This window comes from Oncorhynchus tshawytscha, linkage group LG15 (assembly GCF_018296145.1).
Source record: "Oncorhynchus tshawytscha isolate Ot180627B linkage group LG15, Otsh_v2.0, whole genome shotgun sequence".
NCBI classification, from domain to species: Eukaryota; Metazoa; Chordata; class Actinopteri; order Salmoniformes; family Salmonidae; genus Oncorhynchus; species Oncorhynchus tshawytscha.
Genome location: NC_056443.1, coordinates 38,447,099 through 38,459,871, shown reverse-complemented (window position 1 = coordinate 38,459,871; position 12,773 = coordinate 38,447,099). Strand labels below are relative to the sequence as shown.

The 12,773-nt window shown below is 52.8% G+C and overlaps 1 protein-coding gene across 9 annotated transcripts in view; it reads left to right on the top strand.

Annotated features, from left to right (window-relative positions):
• Positions 1-458: 458 nt before the first annotated feature.
• LOC121839432 (E3 ubiquitin-protein ligase Topors-like) overlaps positions 459-12,773 on the top strand; it is a 67,247-nt gene continuing 54,932 nt past the window's right edge. For 2 of the 9 annotated variants that reach the window (XM_042298546.1, XM_042298549.1), the window contains exons 1-4: positions 1,011-1,152; positions 1,743-1,918; positions 4,981-5,032; positions 5,668-6,016. In XM_042298546.1, coding sequence (XP_042154480.1) covers positions 1,138-1,152; positions 1,743-1,918; positions 4,981-5,032; positions 5,668-6,016 — 592 coding nt within the window. In that variant the 5' untranslated portion in view covers positions 1,011-1,137. Of the gene's footprint in view, positions 685-958; positions 1,153-1,742; positions 1,919-4,980; positions 5,033-5,667; positions 6,017-12,773 lie in introns of those variants that run through there. The other 7 variants (XM_042298543.1, XM_042298542.1, XM_042298545.1 and 4 more) reach the window with 6 other exon arrangements.

Sequence of the window (12,773 nt, the reverse complement as noted above, 5' to 3'; positions counted from 1 at the left end):
AAAAAATGAAATAAAAATACGTTAAATAGCCATGAATCATTTACGAGCTACAGCAAGCTCTTTAGCCTATATTCTGGAGTCATTTTCAGCGCAGGACAGCTCCTGTAACGACGCTTTGAAACGAGTGCACCGCGTGGTGTTTTGGGGGAACGGGTGTCAGTGACATCGTTAAAACATTCCATCACTGTCGGAAAACTGGGCACCAGGTCTGAAATCTAACAAGTAGATGACAATTTGCTCATTTATAGACGGGAAGTGGACGTGTAATACTTAGTGGAGATGGAGGAGACTGAAATTAAAACATATGCTTAAAGTACTTGACTTCCTCTTTCAAAATAAGAAGTGAAGATGAAATAGGTTCTACCAACATCAACAAATGTGGACACAATCAATCAACCAAAACCTCTAATCTCCCCTGGACATTAGTAACGTGTGCGGCTGCGCGAAGGGAAAGTCCTCCAGTATCCCACAATCCTCTTTGTTACCGATTTGCGCTCTGCTTTCTGATTCACAACACACCAAGTTTTGTCGACATCCCACCATACATTTGACAATTTATAACCTTTCTTTAGGTCTGCATTCACCGTAATGTCGTCAGATAGTTAGAACTAACGGATTCGTTGGTAACGTTAGGTGATGTTTTGACCGTGAACCGGAGATCTCTGCAGGGATTCGAGTCGTCAGGTAGGAAAAAAGACGTTAGCTAACCATGTTAGCTGGCTAACGTTACTCGGCTAGCCTGTCAGCTGACGACCTAGTTATCAACCTATGTTTTTTTTTTTTTTTTTTTCGTTTGATTATCATCATTAGTGCTAGTGATGTAGCTACCTAGCTATCTTTATAGGTAACTAGTGAGTGACTGCGATTGGTGAGCGATGAACCAGGGCACGGATGGTTAGCATTCAGGTTTAGCTCGTTAGCTGGGCGGAAGTGGAAGCAGCACGTCGTTACCAAAGCCAGCTGTGAATAATATATATGTGCTAGATCTGGTCGCTAAAAAACCCCAATAAGAAACCATTTATGCTTGATCTGAAAATGTGTGTCGGGGGAATGGGTGGTGTGGCAGGCGTAGACCGACTTGACCTCTGAACCGCAGCGCCGTGCGCCTCTCGAGTGTCTGTATAGTTACGCGTTGACATGGTTAGGTTGACGGTAGGTGAACTTGATATCTTGACAACTTCCTTCTCAAGAAGCGCAGTAAAGTACCCTGAGTTCTGCAGAGGCCGTATCACCGGAAACGCAGCGCGTTTTACTCTACACTGTTTTCACCGTTTTAACACAGTTGCTGCCAACAGTGTTTTTCCAGTGACGACACGTTTGGCGTCTGTCATCCGTTTACACACAGTTGTTCTGTAACGTGGAGATATGCCCGTGAGGGAACCCTATAAAAGTGTTTATCAATTTAACCTTTTTAAAAAAAAAACATTTATTTTCGCAGATAAGGTCCTTATGTTTCCAAAACACCAAGCGATGCCTGTTAATGTTCAGACCCAAGCGATGCCTGTTAATGTTCAGACCCAAGCGACACAGCCTTTGTCCAATGACTCTTATATGTGTAATGTAATGGAACAGAGAGTCGTGGTGAAGGTTTAGGCACTAGACTAGCCCCTGGTCACATGTTTGTGGACTCACATTCCCATAGTAGGCTAATCTACATTATTCTTATACATGCGCTGTAGCAAAATGTTTCCAATTGATTTGTCTCGTATCGACTGACCTGACACCTTCTTCCCCCCCTCTAGAAGATGGCCCCTACCAAGATGAAACTGCGTGTCCGGCGGCGGGAGAGCGGAGGAGGTGGTCAGGAACAGGAAGAAACCTCTAAGACCTCCTCTCAGTCGGTGTCGGCCGAAGCGTCTCCTGACTCTAAATGCCCAATCTGTCTGGACCGTTTCAACAACATGTCTTACCTGGACAGGTATTAGGATCACAATTAGCTGCTGCCGAGGCTACTCTTCCTGGGGTCCAAACAGGAAACCATAAATAAAATGCATAATATACATATCACTACGTTTACATTGCAATTTAGCCATTCCCACAGCTAGTGTAGGGAGACACCCACATATCACATACCACATACAATGCAAAATGCATTTAATACCGTGTGTGTCCCTCTGTTCTGGAACTGTGAAGAGACCTCTGGTTGTATGTCTTGTGTTGTACAGATGAGTGTCTGAACTGTGAAGAGACCTCTGGTTGCATGTCTTGTGTTGTACAGATGAGTGTCTGAACTGTGAAGAGACCTCTGGTTGCATGTCTTGTGTTGTACTGATGAGTGTCTGAACGGTGAAGAGACCTCTGGTTGAATGTCTTGTGTTGTACTGATGAGTGTCTGAACTGTGAAGAGACCTCTGGTTGAATGTCTTGTGTTGTACTGATGAGTGTCTGAACTGTGAAGAGACCTCTGGTTGCATGTCTTGTGTTGTACTGATGAGTGTCTGAACTGTGAAGAGACCTCTGGTTGCATGTCTTGTGTTGTACTGATGAGTGTCTGAACTGTGAAGAGACCTCTGGTTGCATGTCTTGTGTTGTACTGATGAGTGTCTGAACTGTGAAGAGACCTCTGGTTGAATGTCTTGTGTTGTACTGATGAGTGTCTGAACTGTGAAGAGACCTCTGGTTCCATGTGTTGTGTTGTACAGATGAGTGTCTGAACTGTGAAGAGACCTCTGGTTGCATGTCTTGTGTTGTACAGATGAGTGTCTGAACTGTGAAGAGACCTCTGGTTGCATGTGTTGTGTTGTACAGATGAGTGTCTGAACTGTGAAGAGACCTCTGGTTGCATGTCTTGTGTTGTACAGATGAGTGTCTGAACTGTGAAGAGACCTCTGGTTGCATGTCTTGTGTTGTACAGATGAGTGTCTGAACTGTGAAGAGACCTCTGGTTGCATGTCTTGTGTTGTACTGATGAGTGTCTGAACGGTGAAGAGACCTCTGGTTGCATGTCTTGTGTTGTACAGATGAGTGTCTGAACTGTGTTACCAACTGCTTGAGCAGACAGTTCAGTACCTTCAACACCTCAACACATCAATACCTCGCACAAAGACCAATTGTGATGCAGTCAATCTCTCCTGGACTTTGAACCAGGAGAGATTGACATGTCATTGACGTTTGTCCTCCCTGCACATCTAAGTGCTTCTAAGTTTAGGACCAACTGCAATTTGCGTAAGTCCTTCTGTGCCGCACCTGAATGTACCAGTGCTGCTTCCCTCCCTCTCCTCGCCCCTCCCTCTCTTCCATCCCTCTCCTGCCCCTCTCTTCCAGATGAGTCTCTCGCCAATCCCTCTCTCTCTTCCCTCCTCTCCTGAGCCCCTCCCTCCCTCTCTCTCTTCAACCCTCTCCTCGCCCCTCCCTCTCTCTCTTCCCTTCCCAATCTCCCTGGCCCCCTCCCTCTCTTCCGTCCCTCTCCTGCCCCCCTGCACATCCCTCTCTTCCAACTGCCCTCCCTCTCTTGCCCCTCCCTCCCTCTCTCTCTTCCGTCCCTCTCCTTGCCCCTCCCTCCTCTCTCTTCCATCCCTCTCCTCGCCCCTCCCCGTCCCTCCCTCCCTCTCTCTCTTCCGTCCCTCTCCTCGCCCCTCCCTCCCTCCCTCTCTCTCTTCCATCCCTCTCCTCGCCCCTCCCTCCCTCCCTCTCTCTTCCGTTCCTCGCCCCTCCCTCCCTCTCTCTCTTCCGTCCCTCTCCTCGCCCCTCCCTCCCTCTCTCTCTTCCGTCCCTCTCCTCGCCCCTCCCTCCCTCTCTCTCTTCCGTCCCTCTCCTCGCCCCTCCCTCCCTCTCTCTCTTCCGTCCCTCTCCTCGCCCCTCCCTCCCTCTCTCTCTTTCCGTCCCTCTCCTCGCCCCTCCCTCCCTCTCTCTCTTCCGTCCCTCTCCTCGCCCCTCCCTCCCTCTCTCTCTTCCGTCCCTCTCCTCGCCCCTCCCTCCCTCTCTCTCTTCCGTCCCTCTCCTCGCCCCTCCCTCCCTCTCTCTCTTCCGTCCCTCTCCTCGCCTCTCCCTCCCTCTCTCTCTTCCGTCCCTCTCCTCGCCCCTCCCTCCCTCTCTCTCTTCCGTCCCTCTCCTCGCCCCTCCCTCCCTCTCTCTTCCGTCCCTCTCCTCGCCCCTCCCTCCCTCTCTCTCTTCCGTCCCTCTCCTCGCCCCTCCCTCCCTCTCTCTCTTCCGTCCCTCTCCTCGCCCCTCCCTCCCTCTCTCTCTTCCGTCCCTCTCCTCGCCCCTCCCTCCCTCTCTCTCTTCCGTCCCTCTCCTCGCCCCTCCCTCCCTCTCTCTCTTCCGTCCCTCTCCTCGCCTCTCCCTCCCTCTTTCTCTTCCGTCCCTCTCCTCGCCCCTCCCTCCCTCTCTCTCTTCCGTCCCTCTCCTCGCCCCTCCCTCCCTCTCTCTCTTCCGTCCCTCTCCTCGCCCCTCCCTCCCTCTCTCTCTTCCGTCCCTCTCCTCGCCCCTCCCTCCCTCTCTCTCTTCCGTCCCTCTCCTCGCCCCTCCCTCCCTCTCTCTCTTCCGTCCCTCTCCTCGCCCCCCTCCCTCCCTCTCTCTCTTCCGTCCCTCTCCTCGCCCCTCCCTCCCTCTCTCTCTTCCGTCCCTCTCCTCGCCCCTCCCTCCCTCTCTCTCTTCCGTCCCTCTCCTCGCCCCTCCCTCCCTCTCTCTCTTCCGTCCCTCTCCTCGCCCCTCCCTCCCTCTCTCTCTTCCGTCCCTCTCCTCGCCCCTCCCTCCCTCTCTCTCTCTTCCGTCCCTCTCCTCGCCCCTCCCTATAGCCAGCCATTTCACATCGGTTACATGAACACACAACTGAACAGTAGTCCTGGTGCGCCAAAACTAGGGCCTTGGTAAATGAATGAGAGGCCCGGCATATTGCAGCTCCCAAGGTGCTTTACCCAAATATAAGTTCTGACTTCAGCAGCCGTCACCTGACGAAGACGTATATTATTTTAGCCCAGCAGCATTGTTGTCAGGTTTAAGGTGTCACCCGTTTCACCCGTTTCTTCGTTACCTGAACAGGTGCCTCCATCGTTTCTGCTTCCGGTGCATACAGGAGTGGAGCAACAACAAGGTAGGAGTCTCCCAAATAGCACCCTATTCCCTATGTAGTGCACTACCTTTGATCAGACCCAATACGTCCCAAATAGCACCCTATTCCCTATGTAGTGCACTACCTTTGATCAGACCCAATATGTCCCAAATAGCACCCTATTCCCTATGTAGTGCACTACCTTTGATCAGACCCAATACATCCCAAATAGCACCCTATTCCCTATGTAGTGCACTACCTTTGATCAGACCCAATATGTCCCAAATAGCACCCTATTCCCTATGTAGTGCACTACCTTTGATCAGACCCAATACATCCCAAATAGCACCCTATTCCCTATGTAGTGCACTACCTTTGATCAGACAATACGTCCCAAATAGCACCCTATTCCCTATGTAGTGCACTACCTTTGATCAGACCCAATACATCCCAAATAGCACCCTATTCCTTATGAAGTGCACTACCTTTATCAGACCCAATACGTCCCAAATAGCACCCTATTCCCTATGTAGTGCACTACATTTTTGTGCACAGAACAAGTACTAAGCTTGACTTTTGTGTGTTTTTATAATATCATTGCTCTTGATTACTGGAATGATTGACAAACCGATTTCCCCTCTAGGATTAATAAATAATTTGTTATTTCTGATCTCCAGGTGGAATGTCCTCTGTGTAAACAGCCGTTCTCCTCCATCCTTCACTCGATCAAGGCCCAGGACAACTTTAAAGAGTTTACTCTCAGGCCTCCTCCTGTTCCGGGGGAGAACGGTACCGCAATGATCGCAGCTGCCGAAGCAGCCGCCGCTGCCCTGGTAACCGCCAGGGTCGGTGGTAGTCGTGGAGAACGAAGGAGGACGAGGAGAAGAGGAGGGGGGCAGGGGAGAGGAGGGAGAGAGAGGAGACAGTCAGGACGACTGTGGAGAGGGAGGGGACTCTCTTCTGCTCCTCCTCTCCCTCCTCTTCATCCCCCTCTTCTACCCAGGCCCGAGGATGGAGGAATGAGAGGTAACCTTGTCTTTTAATCCTTAGGCGTGATTTGTTGTTACCTTTTATAGACCACTTTGGAAAGATGGATTTTCGTTGAAAGTGCTCTTTTTTTTTTTTTTTTTTTTTTACCCAAATAAATTAAATTCAGTGCCTGAGGTTGGTCTAGACTAGAGAGTATTGTCATCTGTAGGAGCTATATACCACCCCAGTGTGGGTACCTCAGCCTGTAGGAGCTATACACCACCCCAGTGTGGGTACCTCAGCCTGTAGGAGCTATACACCACCCCAGTGTGGGTACCTCAGCCTGTAGGAGCTATACACCACCCCAGTGTGGGTACCTCAGCCTGTAGGAGTTATACACCACCCCAGTGTGGGTACCTCAGCCTGTAGGAGTTATACACCACCCCAGTGTGGGTACCTTAGCCTGTAGGAGCTATACACCACCCCAGTGTGGGTACCTCAGCCTGTAGGAGTTATACACCACCCCAGTGTGGGTACCTCAGCCTGTAGGAGTTATACACCACCCCAGTGTTGCTACCTCAGCCTGTAGGAGTTATACACCACCCCAGTGTTGCTACCTCAGCCTGTAGGAGTTATACACCACCCCAGTGTTGCTACCTCAGCCTGTAGGAGTTATACACCACCCCAGTGTGGGTACCTCAGCCTGTAGGAGTTATACACCAACCCAGTGTGGGTACCTTAGCCTGTAGGAGCTATACACCACCCCAGTGTGGGTACCTCAGCCTGTAGGAGTTATACACCACCCCAGTGTTGCTACCTCAGCCTGTAGGAGTTATACACCACCCCAGTGTGGGTACCTCAGCCTGTAGGAGCTATACACCACCCCAGTGTGGGTACCTCAGCCTGTAGGAGCTATATACCACCCCAGTGTGGGTACCTCAGCCTGTAGGAGTTATACACCACCCCAGTGTGGGTACCTCAGCCTGTAGGAGTTATACACCACCCCAGTGTTGCTACCTCAGCCTGTAGGAGCTATACACCACCCCAGTGTGGGTACCTCAGCCTGTAGGAGCTATACACCACCCCAGTGTGGGTACCTCAGCCTGTAGGAGTTATACACCACCCCAGTGTGGGTACCTCAGCCTGTAGGAGTTATACACCACCCCAGTGTGGGTACCTTAGCCTGTAGGAGCTATACACCACCCCAGTGTGGGTACCTCAGCCTGTAGGAGTTATACACCACCCCAGTGTGGGTACCTCAGCCTGTAGGAGTTATACACCACCCCAGTGTTGCTACCTCAGCCTGTAGGAGTTATACACCACCCCAGTGTTGCTACCTCAGCCTGTAGGAGTTATACACCACCCCAGTGTTGCTACCTCAGCCTGTAGGAGTTATACACCACCCCAGTGTGGGTACCTCAGCCTGTAGGAGTTATACACCAACCCAGTGTGGGTACCTTAGCCTGTAGGAGCTATACACCACCCCAGTGTGGGTACCTCAGCCTGTAGGAGTTATACACCACCCCAGTGTGGGTACCTCAGCCTGTAGGAGTTATACACCACCCCAGTGTTGCTACCTCAGCCTGTAGGAGTTATACACCACCCCAGTGTGGGTACCTCAGCCTGTAGGAGCTATACACCACCCCAGTGTGGGTACCTCAGCCTGTAGGAGCTATATACCACCCCAGTGTGGGTACCTCAGCCTGTAGGAGTTATACACCACCCCAGTGTGGGTACCTCAGCCTGTAGGAGTTATACACCACCCCAGTGTTGCTACCTCAGCCTGTAGGAGCTATACACCACCCCAGTGTGGGTACCTCAGCCTGTAGGAGCTATACACCACCCCAGTGTGGGTACCTCAGCCTGTAGGAGTTATACACCACCCCAGTGTGGGTACCTCAGCCTGTAGGAGTTATACACCACCCCAGTGTGGGTACCTTAGCCTGTAGGAGCTATACACCACCCCAGTGTGGGTACCTCAGCCTGTAGGAGTTATACACCACCCCAGTGTGGGTACCTCAGCCTGTAGGAGTTATACACCACCCCAGTGTTGCTACCTCAGCCTGTAGGAGTTATACACCACCCCAGTGTTGCTACCTCAGCCTGTAGGAGTTATACACCACCCCAGTGTTGCTACCTCAGCCTGTAGGAGTTATACACCACCCCAGTGTGGGTACCTCAGCCTGTAGGAGTTATACACCACCCCAGTGTTGCTACCTCAGCCTGTAGGAGTTATACACCACCCCAGTGTGGGTACCTCAGCCTGTAGGAGCTATACACCACCCCAGTGTGGGTACCTCAGCCTGTAGGAGCTATATACCACCCCAGTGTGGGTACCTCAGCCTGTAGGAGTTATACACCACCCCAGTGTTGCTACCTCAGCCTGTAGGAGCTATACACCACCCCAGTGTGGGTACCTCAGCCTGTAGGAGCTATACACCACCCCAGTGTGGGTACCTCAGCCTGTAGGAGCTATATACCACCCCAGTGTGGGTACCTCAGCCTGTGGGAGTTATACACCAACCCAGTGTGGGTACCTTAGCCTGTAGGAGCTATATACCACCCCAGTGTGGGTACCTCAGCCTGTAGGAGCTATACACCACCCCAGTGTGGGTACCTCAGCCTGTAGGAGTTATACACCACCCCAGTGTTGCTACCTCAGCCTGTAGGAGCTATACACCACCCCAGTGTGGGTACCTCAGCCTGTAGGAGCTACACCACCCCAGTGTGGGTACCTCAGCCTGTAGGAGTTATACACCACCCCAGTGTGGGTACCTCAGCCTGTAGGAGTTATACACCACCCCAGTGTGGGTACCTCAGCCTGTAGGAGCTATACACCACCCCAGTGTGGGTACCTCAGCCTGTAGGAGTTATACACCACCCCAGTGTGGGTACCTCAGCCTGTAGGAGTTATACACCACCCCAGTGTTGCTACCTCAGCCTGTAGGAGTTATACACCACCCCAGTGTTGCTACCTCAGCCTGTAGGAGTTATACACCACCCCAGTGTTGCTACCTCAGCCTGTAGGAGTTATACACCACCCCAGTGTGGGTACCTCAGCCTGTAGGAGTTATACACCACCCCAGTGTGGGTACCTTAGCCTGTAGGAGCTATACACCACCCCAGTGTGGGTACCTCAGCCTGTAGGAGTTATACACCACCCCAGTGTGGGTACCTCAGCCTGTAGGAGTTATACACCACCCCAGTGTTGCTACCTCAGCCTGTAGGAGTTATACACCACCCCAGTGTGGGTACCTCAGCCTGTAGGAGCTATACACCACCCCAGTGTGGGTACCTCAGCCTGTAGGAGCTATATACCACCCCAGTGTGGGTACCTCAGCCTGTAGGAGTTATACACCACCCCAGTGTGGGTACCTCAGCCTGTAGGAGTTATACACCACCCCAGTGTTGCTACCTCAGCCTGTAGGAGCTATACACCACCCCAGTGTGGGTACCTCAGCCTGTAGGAGCTATACACCACCCCAGTGTGGGTACCTCAGCCTGTAGGAGTTATACACCACCCCAGTGTGGGTACCTCAGCCTGTAGGAGTTATACACCACCCCAGTGTGGGTACCTTAGCCTGTAGGAGCTATACACCACCCCAGTGTGGGTACCTCAGCCTGTAGGAGTTATACACCACCCCAGTGTGGGTACCTCAGCCTGTAGGAGTTATACACCACCCCAGTGTTGCTACCTCAGCCTGTAGGAGTTATACACCACCCCAGTGTTGCTACCTCAGCCTGTAGGAGTTATACACCACCCCAGTGTTGCTACCTCAGCCTGTAGGAGTTATACACCACCCCAGTGTGGGTACCTCAGCCTGTAGGAGTTATACACCACCCCAGTGTTGCTACCTCAGCCTGTAGGAGTTATACACCACCCCAGTGTGGGTACCTCAGCCTGTAGGAGCTATACACCACCCCAGTGTGGGTACCTCAGCCTGTAGGAGCTATATACCACCCCAGTGTGGGTACCTCAGCCTGTAGGAGTTATACACCACCCCAGTGTTGCTACCTCAGCCTGTAGGAGCTATACACCACCCCAGTGTGGGTACCTCAGCCTGTAGGAGCTATACACCACCCCAGTGTGGGTACCTCAGCCTGTAGGAGCTATATACCACCCCAGTGTGGGTACCTCAGCCTGTGGGAGTTATACACCACCCCAGTGTGGGTACCTTAGCCTGTAGGAGCTATACACCACCCCAGTGTGGGTACCTCAGCCTGTAGGAGCTATACACCACCCCAGTGTGGGTACCTCAGCCTGTAGGAGTTACACACCACCCAGTGTGGGTACCTCAGCCTGTAGGAGCTATACACCACCCCAGTGTGGGTACCTCAGCCTGTAGGAGTTATACACCACCCCAGTGTGGGTACCTCAGCCTGTAGGAGCTATACACCACCCCAGTGTGGGTACCTCAGCCTGTAGGAGCTATACACCACCCCAGTGTGGGTACCTCAGCCTGTAGGAGTTATACACCACCCCAGTGTGGGTACCTCAGCCTGTAGGAGTTATACACCACCCCAGTGTGGGTACCTCAGCCTGTAGGAGTTATACACCACCCCAGTGTGGGTACCTCAGCCTGTAGGAGCTATACACCACCCCAGTGTTGGTACCTCAGCCTGTAGGAGTTATACACCACCCCAGTGTGGCTACCTCAGCCTGTAGGAGCTATACACCACCCCAGTGTGGGTACCTCAGCCTGTAGGAGCTATACACCACCCCAGTGTGGGTACCTCAGCCTGTAGGAGCTATATACCACCCCAGTGTGGGTACCTCAGCCTGTGGAGTTATACACCAACCCAGTGTGGGTACCTTAGCCTGTAGGAGCTATATACCACCCCAGTGTGGGTACCTCAGCCTGTAGGAGCTATACACCACCCCAGTGTGGGTACCTCAGCCTGTAGGAGTTACACACCACGCCAGTGTGGGTACCTCAGCCTGTAGGAGCTATATACCACCCCAGTGTGGGTACCTCAGCCTGTAGGAGTTACACACCACGCCAGTGTGGGTACCTCAGCCTGTAGGAGCTATACACCACCCAGTGGGTACCTCAGGAGTTATATACCACCCCAGTGTGGGTACCTCAGCCTGTAGGAGTTATATACCACCCCAGTGTAGGTACCTCAGCCTATAGGAGTTATACACCACCCCAGTGTGGGTACCTCAGCCTGTAGGAGTTATACACCACCCCAGTGTGGGTACCTCAGCCTGTAGGAGTTATACACCACCCCAGTGTGGGTACCTCAGCCTGTAGGAGCTATACACCACCCCAGTGTGGGTACCTCAGCCTGTAGGAGCTATACACCACCCCAGTGTGGGTACCTCAGCCTGTAGGAGCTATACACCACCCCAGTGTGGGTACCTCAGCCTGTAGGAGCTATATACCACCCCCCAGTGTGGGTACCTCAGCCTGTAGGAGTTATACACCACCCCAGTGTGGGTACCTCAGCCTGTAGGAGTTATACACCACCCCAGTGTGGGTACCTCAGCCTGTAGGAGCTATACACCACCCCAGTGTGGGTACCTCAGCCTGTAGTAATACACCACCCCAGTGTGGGTACCTCAGCCTGTAGGAGCTATACACCACCCCAGTGTGGGTACCTCAGCCTGTAGGAGTTATACACCACCCCAGTGTGGGTACCTCAGCCTGTAGGAGTTATACACCACCCCAGTGTGGGTACCTCAGCCTGTAGGAGTTATACACCACCCCAGTGTGGGTACCTCAGCCTGTAGGAGCTATACACCACCCCAGTGTGGGTACCTCAGCCTGTAGGAGTTACACACCACCCCAGTGTGGGTACCTCAGCCTGTAGGAGCTATACACCACCCCAGTGTGGGTACCTCAGCCTGTAGGAGCTATACACCACCCCAGTGTGGGTACCTCAGCCTGTAGGAGCTATACACCACCCCAGTGTGGGTACCTCAGCCTGTAGGAGTTATACACCACCCCAGTGTGGGTACCTCAGCCTCTAGGAGTTATACACCACCCCAGTGTGGGTACCTCAGGAGTTATATACCACCCCAGTGTGGGTACCTCAGCCTGTAGGAGTTATATACCACCCCAGTGTAGGTACCTCAGCCTGTAGGAGTTATACACCACCCCAGTGTGGGTACCTCAGCCTGTAGGAGCTATATACCACCCCAGTGTTGGTACCTCAGCCTGTAGGAGCTATATACCACCCCAGTGTGGGTACCTCAGCCTGTAGGAGTTATACACCACCCCAGTGTGGGTACCTCAGCCTGTAGGAGTTATACACCACCCCAGTGTGGGTACCTTAGCCTGTAGGAGCTATACACCACCCCAGTGTGGGTACCTCAGCCTGTAGGAGTTATACACCACCCCAGTGTGGGTACCCAGCCTGTAGGAGTTATACACCACCCCAGTGTTGCTACCTCAGCCTGTAGGAGTTATACACCACCCCAGTGTTGCTACCTCAGCCTGTAGGAGTTATACACCACCCCAGTGTTGCTACCTCAGCCTGTAGGAGTTATACACCACCCCAGTGTGGGTACCTCAGCCTGTAGGAGTTATACACCAACCCAGTGTGGGTACCTTAGCCTGTAGGAGCTATACACCACCCCAGTGTGGGTACCTCAGCCTGTAGGAGTTATACACCACCCCAGTGTGGGTACCTCAGCCTGTAGGAGTTATACACCACCCCAGTGTTGCTACCTCAGCCTGTAGGAGTTGTACACCACCCCAGTGTGGGTACCTCAGCCTGTAGGAGCTATACACCACCCCAGTGTGGGTACCTCAGCCTGTAGGAGCTATATACCACCCCAGTGTGGGTACCTCAGCCTGTAGGAGTTATA